Source organism: Delphinapterus leucas, chromosome 18 (genome assembly GCF_059928025.1).
Source record: "Delphinapterus leucas isolate spDelLeu-1000000601 "Yukka" chromosome 18, BTC_Dleu_Yukka2, whole genome shotgun sequence".
NCBI classification, from domain to species: Eukaryota; Metazoa; Chordata; class Mammalia; order Artiodactyla; family Monodontidae; genus Delphinapterus; species Delphinapterus leucas.
The window spans coordinates 28,772,909-28,787,858 of record NC_143146.1 but is presented as its reverse complement, the minus strand read 5'-3'; the positions used below and the strand labels follow the sequence as shown (position 1 = coordinate 28,787,858).

At 37.1% G+C, this 14,950-nt stretch overlaps 1 protein-coding gene across 18 annotated transcripts in view; it reads right to left on the bottom strand.

The window, feature by feature from the left end:
• MYCBP2 (MYC binding protein 2) overlaps positions 1-14,950 on the bottom strand; it is a 276,112-nt gene that overhangs the window by 233,454 nt on the left and 27,708 nt on the right. For all 18 annotated transcript variants that reach the window (XM_089899231.1, XM_089899222.1, XM_089899228.1 and 15 more), the window contains exon 2: positions 7,912-7,987. In XM_089899231.1, the coding sequence (XP_089755357.1) occupies positions 7,912-7,987 (76 nt within the window). The remainder of the gene's footprint in view (positions 1-7,911; positions 7,988-14,950) is intronic.

The following is a 14,950-nucleotide window of genomic DNA, read 5'->3' as shown; positions in this document are numbered from 1 at the left end:
TACAGATTATGGGCATATGCTTTCTGAAAGCTCTCTCTTAGCTATCTGTCTTAATAAGTACTACAAATCACATGTTTGGTACTTTAATTGTTAAAATTAAATGCTCGGGAATTCCCTGGTGGCGCAGTGGTTAAGAATCCGCCTGCCAAGGCAGGGGACGCGGGTTCAATCCCTGGTCCGGGAAGATCCCACATGCCGCGGAGCAATTAAGCCCGTGCGCCACAACTACTGAAGCCCACGTGCTGCAACTACTGAAGCCCACATGCCTAGAGCCCATGCTCGGCAATAAAAGAAGCCACCGCAATGAGAAGCTGTGCACTGCAAAGAAGAGTAGCCCCCACTCACCGCAGCTAGAGAAAGCCCGTGCACAGCAACGAAGACCCAACACAGCCAAACAAACAAACAAACAAACAAAAAGAACTAAATACTCAATTTGTATTTTGGTCCAGCATTTTATTCATCAGACTCCAACCACATTTTTGAAATCAACATTTACATCATAAATATACAGAACTAGTTTAAGATAGTCTACAAATGCAAATTCCAACAATTAGAGTATGTCCAACAAGTATCCAAGATAAATAAAATGACACTTTGAGTACCAAGAACATTTAGTCTCAAAATTCTACCCTTCTTCCATAAATAATTAGGAAAAAAATGGAGTACTTCTTGTTAAATCAAAGTATACTAAAGTTAACTGACATATAACATGTAAATAGGTCTTCCAGAGATATTAAAAACAAATATTAATAATTCAAATCCGACAATACTCTTAAAAAGATAATACATCATGATCAACTCAAACAAGGATGTACAACACTGGAAAAGCAATCCAAAATCCACACCAACAAAAGTAAGAGAAAAAAAATAATAAGACACTGTAAATAAACATGGAAGAAGCATTTGACAAAAATCAAATACCCATTCATGACAAAAGCCTAAGTAAATTAGGAACAGAAGAGAATTCCAAAACTGGATTAAGGGTATGTATGAAAAACACACAGCTAACATAGTAAAAGACTGAATGCCTTCACCCTAGATTGCAAACAAGGGAAAGATATCTACCCTCAGCAATCATACTCAACAATGTGCTAGATATGCTATCCAGTGCAGTAACCCAAGAAAAAGAAATAAAAGGTATAGTTAGAAAGAAGAAATTATCTCCTAGAAATCAAATGTGTTTATCTATAGGAGACATAAAAAAGAATCTTAAGTCTGCAAAAAAAAGTCACTAGTAACAATGTGTGGATTTAGCAAAGTCACAGGGTACCAAATAAATCTATAAAAATGAATAATATATCTATATCCTAGGAGTAAACAATTAAAATATGCAGTTTTAAAACTAGTAGCAGTAAAGTTACAGACTGGGAGAAAATGTTTGCAAACCACGTATCTGACAAATGACTAGCATCCAGCATATATAAAGAATTCTCAAAACTCAGAGAGTAGAAAACAAACAAGCAAGCAGCCCAATTAGAAAATGGGCAAAAGACATGAACGGACATGTCACTGAAGAAGATATACAGAAGGCAGATAAGCACATGAAAAAAAGTTCAATATCATGAGCCATTAGGGAAATACAAATTAAAATAAAATGAGATTAGTACACACCTATCAGAAAGGCTAGAGTAAAAAATAGTGACATCAACAAATACTCGTGAAGATGTGGAGAAACTGGATCTCTCATACATTGCTGATGTTCGGAATGTAAAATGATACAGAGACTAGAAAAAGTACAGCTTTTTCTTAGAAAATTAAACATGTATTTACAGTATAATCCAGCAGTTGCACTCTTAGGCATTTATACCAGAGGAATGAAAACTTATGTTTATACAAACACCAGCACGTGAATGTTCATAGAAGCTTTATTCAAAATAATCAAAACTGGAAACAACTCAGATGTTATTTAATGAATGAAGGGTTAAGCAAACTGTGGTATATCCATGCCATGGAACGCTTACTCAGCAATAAAAGGTGCAAGCTTGGTATATGCAACAACTTGGATGAATCTCAAGGAAATTATGCTAAGTGGAAAAGAACCAATCCCAAAAGGTTACATACTGCATGAGTCCATTTATATAACATTCTTGAAATGACAAATTACAGAGATGGAGGACAGATTTGTGGTTTGCAGAGGCTAGGGACAGGGTGAGGTTTGGAGGTGTCTTTGTTTATACAAAAGTAGTACAATGGTTCCTTATGATGAAACTGTTCTACACCTTCACTGTAGTAATGGTCACAAACACCCACACATGATAAAACTGCCTAAAACTAAATACACACAAACAAATGAGTGCATGTAAAACTGGTGAAATCTAAAAAAGATCTGTAGGTTCTATCAATGTTGATTTCCTAGTAGTGATATTTACTATAGTTATGCTATACCTTACCAATGGGAGAAAATGGGTAAAGGGTACACAGGATCTCTCTATATTATTTCCTACAACTGTGTTCACATTACAATCTCAAAATTAAAACAAAATTTTTAAATAATAGCATTTACAATAACATCAAAAATATATAATTATTAGTTAAATTTAATAAAATTATGTACAATCTCTGTTCACTGAAAACCAAAATAATGTTGCTGAGAGAAATTAAAGAAGACAAATAAATGGAGAGAGAGACCATGTTCATCAATGAGAAGATTCCATTTCATTAAAATGGCAATTCTTCCCCAAACCTATATTCAGTGAAATCCCAATAAAAATTCCAGAGGCTTTCTAAAAATGGAAATTTACAAGTTGATTCTAAAATTTATATATAGAAACGTAAAGAACCTAAATTAACTATAGCAATTTTTTAAAAAAGACCACAGTTAAAAACATATGACCTATTTCAAAACTACTGTAATGAAGACAGTACAGTACTGGTATAAAGGTAAACATATAGATTAATTAAACAAAATAAATTCCAGAAATAGGCTTAAACAAATACAGTCACCTGATTTTTTACAAAGGTACCAGGATGATTCAATGGGAAAAGATGTCTTTTTAAGAAATGATACTGGATCGACTGAATACCAACATGTGGAAAAATGAACATCAACTTTTATCTCATACCATACACAAAAATTAACTTGAAATGGATCACAGACCTACATGTAACAGCTAAAACTATAAAATCTGTAGAAGAAAATATAGAAGAAAATCTATGCGACCTTGGGGTAGACAAAGACTTAGAACACGTGAATCATAAAAAAAATATCAATTCGTTAAATTTATAAAACTTAAAAACCTTTGCTCTTATAAAGCACTCTACAAAAACAAAAAAGGCAAACCATAGAAGAGGAGAAATTATTTGCAACACAGCTGACAAAGGACTTTGATCTAAAATGTATAAAGTACCCTCAGAATTCAATAAGAAGACAATTATAAAAAGGGGAGACGAGCTGAAGAGATTTCACAGTAAAAAGACATAATTGGTGAAAGGCACATCACATGACGATTATGATGCTCACAACATTAGTCATGAGAGAAAAGCACAGTAAAACACCAATGAGATACCCCTATATACTTATCAGAAAGACTAAAATTTCGTGTAACACTCTTATAGAGTGAAAAAACAGTGATATCTTTTCAGGAGTATTTTTTTTTCCTAGCATACAAACTTTGACCATAATTATTCCCTAGGAAATAATTTTAACTGCTTTAAAATCATTCATTTTCATCTATGATTCTAAATGCCCCTTTCTTTTACAAAAGAATAAAATTAATGTGTTAAAAAAAAAAGAATGACTAAAATTTGAAAAGCTAACAAGATCATGTGTTTGCAAAGATGTGAAGCAACTGTACTTCTCATACACTACTGGTGGAACAGTAAAATGGAATAATCACTTTGGAAACAGTTTTCAGTTTCTCAAAAAGCTAAACATTCATCTACTACACCACCTGCGAAGAACAGTTAACACTGAGTTAACACTGCTTATTTACTCCTTGTATTTCTCCAAGGGAACCATCACTGCCCCCTGGCCAGTACTTAGGAATGTGGTCTTTAGAGTTTCCTTTATATTAGGTATTGATGATTTTGTTACATACTCCTAGAGCAACCATACCCACTGGCTTGTCCGACTGCTTTGCAGAAACATCATGACTGACGATGTGAACCCAAGTTTCACTTGCTATGGCTGGCTGCATATTAGGATGTGTCTATGTGACCAGATCCCCATAAAAGGTTCAGATCCTAAGACTCAAACGGGCTTCCCTGGACAGAAATGTTCCACACATATTCCTGCAGTTCACCACCAGAGAGAAATCATGTCCTGTGTGCTCACACAAGGAAGGACCAGGAGGCCTAGGCCATTACTCCCTAACCACCAACACATTTATTTTTCCTGCTGTTTACTCTGTACTTTTTGTTGTAATAAATCTTAGCCATTAGTATAAATTGCTTTCGAGTCTTATGAGTCCTTCTGGCAAATCATCGAAGAAAACATCACTTAATCATCCCACTCCTAGGTATTTACCCTCCCCAAAAAACAAAAACTTATACCCACACAAAGACTAGTACACGAATTGTTCATAGCAGTTTTATTTGCAAGGGACAGAAACTGGAAACAACACCAAAATGTCCATCAACAGATGAACAGATTAACAAATTGGGATATATCCAAACAATGGGATACTAATCAGAAAAAAAAAAAGGAAAGACTATTAATATATACAACTACATCAACACAACTCAAAATCATTATGCTGAGGGAAAGAAGCCAGATACAAGAGTATACCCAGTATGATCGCATTTATATGAAATTCTAGAAAATGAAAAATAATCTATAATGACAGAAAGTATACCTGTGGTTGTGTACAGCTAGGGCTGTAAGGAGGGATGGAATGCAGCAGAGGATGAGGAAAGCCTTGGGGATGATGGAAAATTTCTAAACCTTGATTGTATCTTTCAAAACTCACTGAATTGTACACTTTATATCCCTGTCTCAGGTTCTACTATTAAGGAACCTGATCTAAGACAGATACATTTGGTAGCAGGATGCTGAGGAAGTTTCCTGTGTAATGGATTTGACTTCTCTTATAAGGCAGTGAAGTCATTTGCTGGAGAGCAGAATTTATCAGAAGTTTGAGGAGACTGGCAAAGGTCTGAAATAGCCACAGGAAAATTGGAAGAACTATCTGACCAGAAAAAACAAGAAGAGAGTCTGGCTATGGATGGTCCATTTGATACTGGTAATCATGAAACTGTACTGGTATCAATAAATTCTTGTTTAACTCCTTTTAGCAGTACATGGTACTCACCTGCAGGGAAAGAGGGAAAGATGGCTGGATTTGTACAGGACTGAGTTTTGTCAGATAAATCCAACAAATGTACATGAGAGAAAGGAAGATGTGGTAGGCAGAATAATGGCCTCCAAAAATATATACCCCCTAATCCCTAGAACCTGAGAATATGTCATCTTACATGGCAAAAGGGAGCCGGCAGATATGACTAAATTAAGAATTTTGAGATGGGGGATTATTATGGATTATCTAGGTAGGCCCAAAGTAATCTCAAGGGTCCTTATAAATGGGAGAGGGTGGCAAGATGGAAGGAAGCACAACCCAAAGAATGCAGGCAGGCTCTAGAAGCCAGACAAGGCAAGGCAATGAATTCTCTTCTAGAGCCTCCAGGAAGAATATAGCCTTGCTGACACTTTGATTTTAGCCCAGTGAGATCCATTTTAGACTTCAGACTTCCAGAACCATAAGATAATTTATATTGTTTTAAGCGATAAAGTTTGTGTAATTTGTTACAGCAGCCATAAAGAACTAATACAGGAGATTAAGCAAGAATTTTTCTAAAAATACTGTAGCATCTATACTGGATAAGAAGGAAAGTAAATGAAGGAGATGGCTAATGGAGAAACAGAGGGGTCAATGACAGCAATAAAGAAGGAGATGAAGAAGTATAGCTAAATGGCATTTTAAAAATAACTTTTATAAAAAGAGAGTGGATAAAAAATACTCCAAAAACAGTAATAGAGGGCAAAGAGACTAACACCACCATTTTATGAGCAGTAAATGTTTCTTACTCCTCTTTGCATCCCAAATACCAAGCACAAGGCATGCACAGAGTCAGCGTGCAATTAAAGTCTGAGGTGTAAATGAAGTTTTTTTTATATCAGTCTTATCACAAGCTGCTCCTAAAAAAGCAGATATAAAACCTGAAGGCCAACAGAAGAAAGGTGAATTATGAAGGGAGCAAAGCTAGTTAGAGACAGAACTGAAGTGGAAGAAAGAGCTTGACGTCCCATATCTTCCTGGATATCACATGCCACCACTTTTAGGAAAATCAACAAATGAAACCTTAAAAAGGGCTTTAAAAGATTTTCAATATTCCCATATTCCAACTCTGCACACAGCAACAAAAAGTGGAAAAGGGTTAGAAGTAGTAAATCTGAATGACTATTTACTTGTTAAAGGTTTTCATATACTAAGTATAGTAAGAATGCTTTCCACTTCCCTCTTCTGTCCCCAAAGCAGGAGTACGACATGATATAGTGAACATATATTATTTATCTTCCACCCAGCAACATTTCCCTTAGGGCAACCACCCCTCCCATTCCACATAGCCTGCTAATCAGGGTGCTCACCTATAGTCCATCACAAGGTTACAAACATAACTCAGTCTAACCAATCAAAGTACCCCATCTTCCAGGTCAAAGTGAATGCTGCAGGTCAATCAAAAACCCTATCCAAGATTTTCTGCCACAACTAGTAGAAGAAATCGCCTTTTGCTTAAAGAAAATAAAGCTGGAGCTGCCAGCAGCCTTAGTCCTCAGCCACAGGCAATAAACCCACACTCAGAGGAAAAGAGAAGCAAGAAGATTTGATGACATTATTATAATCCCTGGGTCCAACTGATCAATTCCATGCCTTATCCTTCTATTTTTGGTTCACTACTTTAAAGGAGATTTCTCTCAGTTACAAGAGCAAAAATACTCATTAAAAAGTGCAGGAAATAATTGTCTCTAGAACTTAAATATGATATACAACCCAAGCTAAGTGACTGTTTCTATAACCAAAAGTAGAGCTCTTCAGAAATCACAAGTATGATTGCTTTCTCCCTCCTGTCTAAGCTTCTTACTACTGTTCATTAGAAAAGAGATTCTTTTACAAAAAGCTGTATCTGGTCCCTGAAAATGTTTAAGAAAAAACTAGATGGATTTTATAGAGAAGATATCTGCATTGGGTAGAAGAACAGATCCTTGATCTCTAAGGTACCACCTAATTCAAATATTCTCTATTGCCTTTTCTTTGTACAGCCACCAACAATCTAAAGAATCTCAGAACAGTCAAAAGTCTATAGATGCACCAAGATACTCTCTAATTCATAATGTATGCATAGGTATGAGACAAACCCAAATCCAAGTCCCAACTCACAAGCCAATTTTACTCAGTTTCCAGTACATATAGTCAGAGTGAAAAAAGAGAAGAGAAATATATATCTTCCCCCAAAGGACTGATCAAAGAAAACAAGAATAAATAATAAATAATTTTCAGCACCCGGATAATAACTTCCAGGTTGCTGGTCAAAAAAATGCCAAAAAGATGAAACTAAACAGTGTGACCAAATAATAAGGGGTTTTTAAAAATTACTTTAGCACACAGAAATAAAATGGTTTGCTAATTATACTCATACCTTATTTTTTTTATTGAGGTATAGTTGATGTACAATATTATACAAGTTTCAGGTGTACAACACAGTGATTCACAATTTTTAAAGGTTATATTCTGCTTATAGTTATTATAAAATATTGGCTATATTCCCTATATTGTACTATATATCTTTGCAGCTTGTTTATTTTACACATAGTAGTTTGTACCTCTTACCAAAATTAAAATTACCTTTTTAATTTTGGCATTTTTATTCAAATTAATAAAAAAGTCCTTACTCCCTATAAATTGCTAACAGTTTTACCTTGCTTCTTGTCTTCACTTTTGATTTGCTCTTCTGTTTTCTTTTCAACTTCTTCTTACTTAAAATTTTCTTATTCCTAAAAATGTAAAAAAAAAAGTAGAATAAAAGAATTATGGAAGTTCATATTTTAGAACATATAAAGCTATTAAAAATAGGTACTTCCAAAACAGATGAATAATTCTTGTATAAACTTTCTATGAAACAATATACTCTAGATGTACATATAAGATACTAACATACAATATAGCTATTGACATGACAGCAAAATACTGGATAGCTAAGAAATACACATTAAATTATTTTTTAAATGTGAATTCTGCAAATACTTTTATAAAATTTAAAAATTGTAAAAAGCCATCAAATGAAAATTTTAAAACTTTATTCAAAAGTGGGGCTGCTAATAAATACCAGTTATGTTCCCTTCCCAGAAAAATCTGCTCTTTGTAGTAGTCAGGGCTACAGTGCAAAAAGGGTCAGGAGTCCATTTTTACTAAATTACTACAGGAAAACTCCAACTCATACACTTCTCATATCCAGCAGCCAGTTTTTCATAACATCACAGCCCTAAGACCAAATTATTCTTTAAGAAAAAGGAAGCCCCTGAATGACTTTGAGAAAAGTTTTTAATGTGGCTAAGAATTAATGGAAGAAACCCAAATCGAGGAAAATGTATTTTCATCTCATTTAATATTTTTTTACATCTACCATGCTGAAGTGCACACTGCTAGGTACGTAAGACATAAGATGGAAAGGACAGTTCTTTTCCTCAAGGAGCTCAGAGACCTGGATGAAAAGCACAGTTTAAGGATCCAGCAAAAGGATGCTACTGCTATAACAAAGACAAAAGGTGAAGTGGAGGAGGAGGAGGAAGAGGAAAAGGGAAAGATTTGCGGAGGAGGAGAAGGGAGAGACTCCAGATGCTACAGAGGTCAGGTCCTTAACACTTGGTAACTAATGTAGTGGAAGCTGTGACCAAATAAAAAAGTCGTAAGGCTAGGTCACTTGGAGGTAGGGATGTCATTCACAAAACAGGGAAGTCAAGGGGAAGAATTAGTTTGCAGAAGGAAAAAATGAGTTCGATTTTGAAAATGTTTGACTTCAAGACACTAAAACGTCAACAAAATACACATGAACAAGCATATGAAAAATTTATCCTTGACACTATCTTCAGCTTCATACTTTAAACTAAAAAAATCACAAAATCTTATCAGTTATATCTTGTAAGCAGTTCTTGAATCTATCTACATCACCTCTACTGCTGATATGCTAATAATGTAAGTAACCCCTACCTCCTGCCTGGACCACTGCGAAAGCTTCATAAAAAAGCTTCATTTCTGCACATCCACGTCTGCCCCTCTTCAATCCATTTTTCATATAAGCACTCAAGTCAACTTTTTAAAAAACAAACGAATAGGTAATTCTCCCACTATAAACTCTATTAATATATTCTCAGTTCTCTTAGATAAAGACCAAAAGCACTGACGTGGTTTAAAAGATCCTCTACTAACATCTGACTTCCACCAGTCTCTCCCACCTCGTTTTGCATCCTTCTCCAACTTGTACATCACATTCCAGCCACAAGGACTATTTATTCCGTTGTTTGAACCTGCTAATAAGCTCCTTAGCAGCTTTTTCTTAGGGGCTTTTTCTCCCTCTTCCGAGAATTCTATCCCACATCTCTTGCTAACCCCTATTCATCTTTGAGGTCCCAGTATAAGTGTCACTTACTCAGGAGTGTCCCAGACTAGGCTAGTTTCCCTAACATCCGTTCTCATTTCATCTTATACTTGTGTCTCATTGTGTAACCTACAACTGTATGTTTGGAATTGCTGGTTTAATGCATCACTCTCACCAAGCTGTGAGCTCCAAGAGAGCAGAGGCCAAATCATTCTTGTTCACTGCTCCAGCCTCTGTGCTCAGAAAAGTACCTGAAACAAAGTACTCAACAGTACTTTGAGAGACAGAGAAAATGGGAGGAAGGAGAGAGGACAGGGAGAAGAGAAGGAAGTTCAGAGCTATAGCTACCAGCCTTACTTAGAGAGAAAAATAAGCAGAGGGCCAACGATGGATCCATAGATACATCAATACATTTAAAGGATATCTAGGGGTTGGCGGCGTGAACACAGCCTGCAGGGGGTTAGTGCACCACGGCTAGCTGGGAGGGAGTCCGGGGAAAAGTCTGGAGCTGCCGATGAGGAAAGAGACGTTTTCTTCCCTCTTTGTTTCCTGGTGCGCGAGGAGAGGGGATTAAGAGCGCTGCTTAAAGGAGATCCAGAGACGGGCGTGAGCCGCGGCTAAAAGCACGGACCCCAGAGACGGGCATGAGACGCTACGGCTGCTGCTGCCGCCACCAAGAAGCCTGTGTGCGAGCACAGGTCACTATCCACACACTCCTTCCGGGGAGCCTGTGCAGCCCGCCACTGCCAGGGTCCCGGTATCCTGGGACAACTTCCCCGGGAGAACGCAAGGCGCGCCTCAGGCTGGTGCAACGTCACGCCAGCCGCTGCCGCCGCAGGCTCACCCCGCACTGCATACCCATCCCTCCCCGCGTCCTGAGTGAGCCAGAGCCCCCGAATCAGCGGCTCCTTTAACCCCACCCTGTCTGAGCGAAGAACAGACGCCCTCCGGCGACCTACACGTAGAGGCGGGGCCAAATCCAAAGCTGAGCCCCTGGGAGCTGTGAGAACAAAGAAGAGAAAGGGAACTCTCTCCCAGCAGCCTCAGAAGCAGCGGATTAAAGCTCCACAAGCAACTTGATGTACCCTGCATCTGTGGAATACATGAAGAGACAACGAATCATCCCAAATTGAGAAGGTGGACTCTGAGAGCAAGATTTATGATATTTTTCCCCTTTTCCTCTTTTTGTGAGTGCGTATGTGTATACTTCTGTGTGAGATTTTGTCTGTATAGCTTTGCTTCCACCATTTGTCCCAGGGTTCTATCCGTCCGTTTTTTTTTTCTTAAAAAACTTTTTTTCTTAATAATTATTTTTTATTTTAATAACGTTATTTTATTTTATTTTCCTTCTTTCTTTCTTTCCTTCCTTCCCTCCTCCCTCCCTCCCTCCCTCCTTTCTTTCTTTCTTTCTTTTTCTTTCTTTCTCTCTCTTTCTATTTTTTCTCCCTTTTATTCTGAGCCGTGTGGATGAAAGGCTCTGGGTGCTCCAGCCAGGAGTCAATGCTGTGCCTCTGAGGTGGGAGAGCCAACTTCAGGACACTGGTCCACAAAAGACCTCCCAGATCCACATAATATCAAACGGCAAAAATCTCCCAGAGATCTCCATCTCGCTACCAACACCCAGCTTCACTCAACGACCAGCAAGCTACAGTGCTGGACACCATATGACAAACAACTAGCAAGACAGGAGCACAACCCCAGCCATTAGCAGAAAGGCTGCCTAAAATCATAATAAGTCCACAGACACCCCAAAACACACCACCAGATGCGGACCTGCCCACCAGAAAGACAAGATCCAGCCTCATCCACCAGAACACAGGCACTAGTCCCCTCCACCAGGAAGCCTACACAACCAACTGAACAAACTTTAGCCACTGGGGACAGACACCAAAAACAACGGGAACTACGAACCTGCAGCCTGCAAAAAGGAGACCCCAAACACAGTAAGATAAGCAAAATGAGAAGACAGAAAAACTCACAGCAGATGAAGGAGCAAGATAAAAACCCACCAGCCCTAACAAATGAAGAGGAAATAGGCAGTCTACCTGAAAAAGAATTCAGAATAATGATAGTAAAGATGATCCAAAATCTTGGAAATAGAATAGATAAAATGCAAGAAACATTTAACAAGGACCTAGAAGAACTAAAGATGAAACAAGCAATGATGAACAACACAATAAATGAAATTGAAAATACTCTAGATGGGATCAATAGCAGAATAACTGAGGCCGAAGAACGGATAAGTGACCTGCAAGATAAAATAGTGGAAATAACTACTACAGAGCACAATAAAGAAAAAAGAATGAAAAGAATTGAGGACAGTCTCAGAGACCTGTGGGACAACATTAAACGCACCAACATTCAAATTATAGGTGTTCCAGAAGAAGAAGAGAAAAAGAAAGGAACTGAGAAAATATTTGAAGAGATTATAGTTGAAAACTTCCCTAATATAGGAAAGGAAATAGTTAATCAAGTCCAGGAAGCACAGAAAGTCCAATACAGGATAAATCCAAGGAGAAATACGCCAAGACACATATTAATCAAACTGTCAAAAATTAAATACAAAGAAAACATATTAAAAGCAGCAAGGGAAAAACAACAAATAACACACAAGGGAATCCCCATAAGGTTAACAGCTGATCTTAAAGCAGAAACTCTGCAAGCCACAACGGACTGGCAGGACATATTTAAAGTGATGAAGGAGAAAAACCTACAACCAAGATTACTCTACCCAGCAAGCATCTCATTCAGATTTGATGGAGAAATTAAAACCTTTACAGACAAGCAAAAGTTGAGAGAGTTCAGCACCACCAAACCAGCTTTACAACAAATGCTAAAGGAACTTCTCTAGGCAAGAAACACAAGAAAAGGAAAAGACCTACAATAACAAACCCAAAACAATTAAGAAAATGGGAATAGGAACATACATATCGATAATTACCTTAAATGTAAATGGATTAAATGCTCCCACCAAAAGACACAGACTGGCTGAATGGATACAAAAACAGGACCCATATATATGCTGTCTACAAGAGACCCACTTCAGACCTAGAGACACATACAGACTGAAAGTAAGGGGATGGAAAAAGATATTCCATGCAAATGGAAACCAAAAGAAAGCTGGAGTAGCAATTCTCATATCAGACAAAATAGACTTTAAAATAAAGACTATTATAAGAGACAAAGAAGGACACTACATAATGATCAAGGGATCGATCTAAGAAGAAGATATAACAATTGTAAATATTTATGCACCCAACATAGGAGCACCTCAGTACATAACGCAAATACTAACAGCCATAAAAGGGGAAATTGACAGTAACACATTCATAGTAGGGGACTTTAACACCCCACTTTCACCAATGGACAGATCATCCAAAATGAAAATAAATAAGGAAACACAAGCTTTAAATGATACATTAAACAAGATGGACTTAATTGATATTTATAGGACACTCCATCCAAAAACAACAGAGTACACATTTTTCTCAAGTGCTCATGGAACATTCTCCAGGATAGATCATATCTTGGGTCACAAATCAAGCCTTGGTAAATTTAAGAAAATGGAAATTGTATCAAGTATCTTTTCCGACCACAACGCTATGACACTAGATTATCAATTACAGGAAAAGATCTGTAAAAAATACAAACACATGGAGGCTAAGCAATACACTACTTAATAACGAAGTGATCACTGAAGAAATCAAAGAGGAAATCAAAAAACAGCTACAAACAAATGACAATGGAGACACGATGACCCAAAACCTATGGGATGCAGCAAAAGCAGTTCTAAGAGGGAAGTTTATAGCAATACAATCCTACCTTAAGAAACAGGAAACATCTTGAATAAAACAACCTAACCTTGCACCTAAAGCAATTAGAGAAACAAAAAAACCCCAAAGTTAGCAGAAGGAAATAAATCATAAAGATCAGGTCAGAAATAAATGAAAAAGAAATGAAGGAAACGATAGCAAAGATCAATGAAACTAAAAGCTGGTTCTTTGAGAAGATAAACAAAATTGATAAACCATTAGCCAGACTCAACAAGAAAAAAAGGGAGAAGACTCAAATCAACAGAATTAGAAAAGAAAAAGGAGAAGTAACAACTGACACTGCAGAAATACAAAAGATCATGAGAGAATACTACAAGCAACTCTATGCCAATAAAATGGACAACCTGGAAGAAATGGACAAATTCTTAGAAATGCACAACCTGCCAAGACTGAATCAGGAAGAAATAGAAAATATGAACAGACCAATCACAAGCACTGAAATTGAAACTGTGATTAAAAACCTTCCAACAAACAAAAGCCCAGGACCAGATGGCTTCACAGGCGAATTCTATCAAACATTTAGAGAAGAGCTAACACCTGTCCTTCTCAAACTCTTCCAAAATATAGCAGAGGGAGGAACACCCCCAAACTCATTCTATGAGGCCACCATCACCTTGATACCAAAACCAGACAAGGAGGTCACAAAGAAAGAAAACTACAGGCCAATTATCACTGAACGTATATGCAAAATGAATATAGATGCATAGATGCAAAAATCCTCAACAAAATACTAGCAAACAGAATCCAACAGCACATTAAAAGGATCATACACCATGATCAATTGGGGTTTATTCCAGGAATGCAAGGATCCTTCAATATATGCAAATCAATCAACGTGATACACCATATTAACAAACTGAAGGAGAAAAACCATATGATCATCTCAATAGATGCAGAGAAAGCTTTCGACAAAATTCAACACCCATTTATGATAAAAACCCTGCAGAAAGGAGGCACAGAGGGAACTTTCCTCAACATAATAAAGGCCATATATGACAAACCCACAGCCAACATCATCCTCAATGGTGAAAAACTGAAAGCATTTCCACTAAGATCAGGAACAAGACAAGGTTGCCCACTCTCACCACTCTTATTCAACATAGTTTTGGAAGTTTTAGCCACAGCAATCATAGAAGAAAAGGAAATAAAAGGAATCCAAATCGGAAAAGGAGTAAAGCTGTCACTGTTTGCAGATGACATGATAGTATACATAGAGAATCCTAAAGATGCTACCAGAAAACTACTAGAGCTAATCAATGAATTTGGTAAAGTAGCAGGATACAAAATTAATGCACAGAAATCTCTGGCATTCCTTTACACTAATGATGAAAAATCTGAAAGTGAAATCAAGAAAACACTCCTATTTACCACTGCAACAAAAAGAAAATAAATCTAGGAATAAACCTACCTAAGGAGATGAAAGACCTGTATGCAGAAAATTATAAGACACTGATGAAAGAAATTAAAGGTGATACAAATAGATGGAGAGATATACCATGTTCTTGGATGGGAAGAATCAACATTGTGAA